At 40.0% G+C, this 2,199-nt stretch overlaps 1 protein-coding gene across 2 annotated transcripts in view; it reads right to left on the bottom strand.

The window, feature by feature from the left end:
• The window catches only part of agla (amylo-alpha-1, 6-glucosidase, 4-alpha-glucanotransferase a), an 89,700-nt gene that overhangs the window by 83,368 nt on the left and 4,133 nt on the right, over nucleotides 1-2,199 (bottom strand). For both annotated transcript variants that reach the window (XM_019879011.1, XM_019879010.1), the window contains exon 2: nucleotides 1,475-1,596. In XM_019879011.1, coding sequence (XP_019734570.1) covers nucleotides 1,475-1,562 — 88 coding nt within the window. In that variant the 5' untranslated portion in view covers nucleotides 1,563-1,596. The remainder of the gene's footprint in view (nucleotides 1-1,474; nucleotides 1,597-2,199) is intronic.

Here is a 2,199-nt window from a genome sequence, read left to right as displayed (position 1 = left end):
GTGTTGATTTACTTCATATTAAGAAACTACTGCACTAAAACATTAATTCATAAATGTAGATCATATGATTTTATTTCTTTTTCCCACTATAAATAACACGTACCCTGACTGTTCTACTCTTTGAATAAAAACACTTCATTCAAGCGTTAGGGAGTGCAAAGGGTTATGATGGAGGGGTGTTGCAAATCATGAGGACCTGCCAAGTGGTATGATAGCATTGTTTTATACATGTCCTTGGCAAGGCCTCAGTTTCAAAATCAGTCCTTGGTCCTTGGCCTTGGCCTCGGAAGCAAGTCCTTGGTCCCTGGCCTTGGCCTCGGAAAATTTCTCAAGTCCTTGGCCTTGGCCTTGCCTCGGAAAATTTTCCAAGTCCTTGGCCTTGGCCTTGGCCTCGGAGTCAAGTCCTTGGCCTTGGCCTTGGCCTCGGGTTGCCGGTCCTTGGACACAACACTGCTGTGAACTGATCCATGATTGCATGATTTCAATATCAATCAAAATTATGTGATTTTTTTTTTCTATAATCGCCCAGCCCATCTACATGTACACTTCAAATCACGGATGAGGACGTGTTATGTTCACGGAATACATGACAAACTACACGTGCATATGCAAATAACATGTAAATAATGACAGAAGCACAATCTCACAATTCACAAGCGGTTTGCTGGGGAGAGAAAACTTGTAGTGGACAAAAAGACTGAAAAAATACATACACAGTTTAGTTGGCCAGATTTTGAAGAGTTCTGATTCTGATCTGTAGATACACGAGTCCAAGCGTATTTTTTTTTTGTGATGCACGCCACTAAAGAGCAAAAAAAATCCGAACTATATCACTTGAACCAGTGTAAATCTAAGATCTAACCATAGTAACAATGTCATTAGGTACATTTGGTGAGGTCTAGATTGCATGAAAATATATTTTTTTCTTGCTATTAACAATTTTTAATACAGTAAAACCTCGGTTTTCGAACGTCTTCTGTTCTCGACCAAATCAGTTTTCGACCAAAAAATAAAAATAAATAAAAGAGTTTTTTATGCCTCGGATGACGACCGAATTTCGGTTCTCGAACAAACTGAGCGCACTTGAATGCGTCACTTGACTCCTCTCGCCTTCCTTACACGAGGAAGTGACGCTTCCTCGGGTTGACGAGGAAGTGACGCTTCCTCGTGTAGCGTTCCATGGTGAACAGACGTGTTAGATAAAGATTTTTTTGAAAGAGCGTGGTTTCGGTTTTCGAACAAATCGGTTTTCGAACAGCCTTCTGGAACGGATTATGGTCGAAAACCGAGGTATGACTGTATTCAAAAGTTCATAGGGTTGCTGATCTTATGTTTGTTATAGAAAAAAAACTGTTGCAATGTTGTGAGGCTTTCAGTGTGTGATTTATCTTTTTTTTTTCAAGCAATACTGTTTTAATCCCAATAACTGGAATATGAAGAGATAATTAGAATTTTAAATGACAGCAAATTTTACCTTGATCAAGTCTGAATAGGGTCCTCTCTAAATTTTCTTTGTCATTGAGTATCAGCACTCTGATCTGCTTCAAGTCTTGGGGCAGCATTTTGCGTAATTCGTTTATGCAGAATCCTGGTCACCTGTAAAAAGGACATTTTACATATTCATCAAATACAGTAAATATTCCCATCCCCGGAATTCTATAAAAAGGAATTTCCTTCACCCGCAACAAAAACCTGTGCATTAACATTTTGACTACGATATTACATGTTACCGGAACTTACGTAAGCGGAAATTCCACTACCCGTAACCCGGATTGAGACGTCATGCCGAGGGAGCTTAAATACACGCAACTCCCACCCGATGCTACGGAACGACGACACTGACACACATTTTCACTTCGCGTTTTTCGATCATCAGATTCGAAACGACGACGTGTAAGTGAGTTTTTATTGGCGTGCGTTTTACTGTAATTGTGAATGATTTTAACTTTCTTCACTTAACGTCCTGTAGAACGCGGCACTAGCTTAAAAGCAGACACGATCGAAGAAACGTGTTCGCTTCGCCGTTTTCATTTATCAGATTCTAAACAAAGACGTGTAAGTGACTTTTTATTGGCGTGCGTTTTACTGCAATTGCGAAAGATTTTAACTTTATTCACTTACGTCGTGTAGATCATGGCATCGAAACGTAGAAGAACTGTAATGACTGGAGCTCAGCGAGTGAAATGCATCCGTTTGAGC

This window comes from Hippocampus comes, unplaced genomic scaffold, assembly GCF_001891065.2.
Source record: "Hippocampus comes isolate QL1 unplaced genomic scaffold, H_comes_QL1_v1.1 scaffold85, whole genome shotgun sequence".
Taxonomy (NCBI): domain Eukaryota; kingdom Metazoa; phylum Chordata; class Actinopteri; order Syngnathiformes; family Syngnathidae; genus Hippocampus; species Hippocampus comes.
Note: the sequence above shows the minus strand (reverse complement) of the source record. Positions and strands in the feature narration are given on the sequence as shown.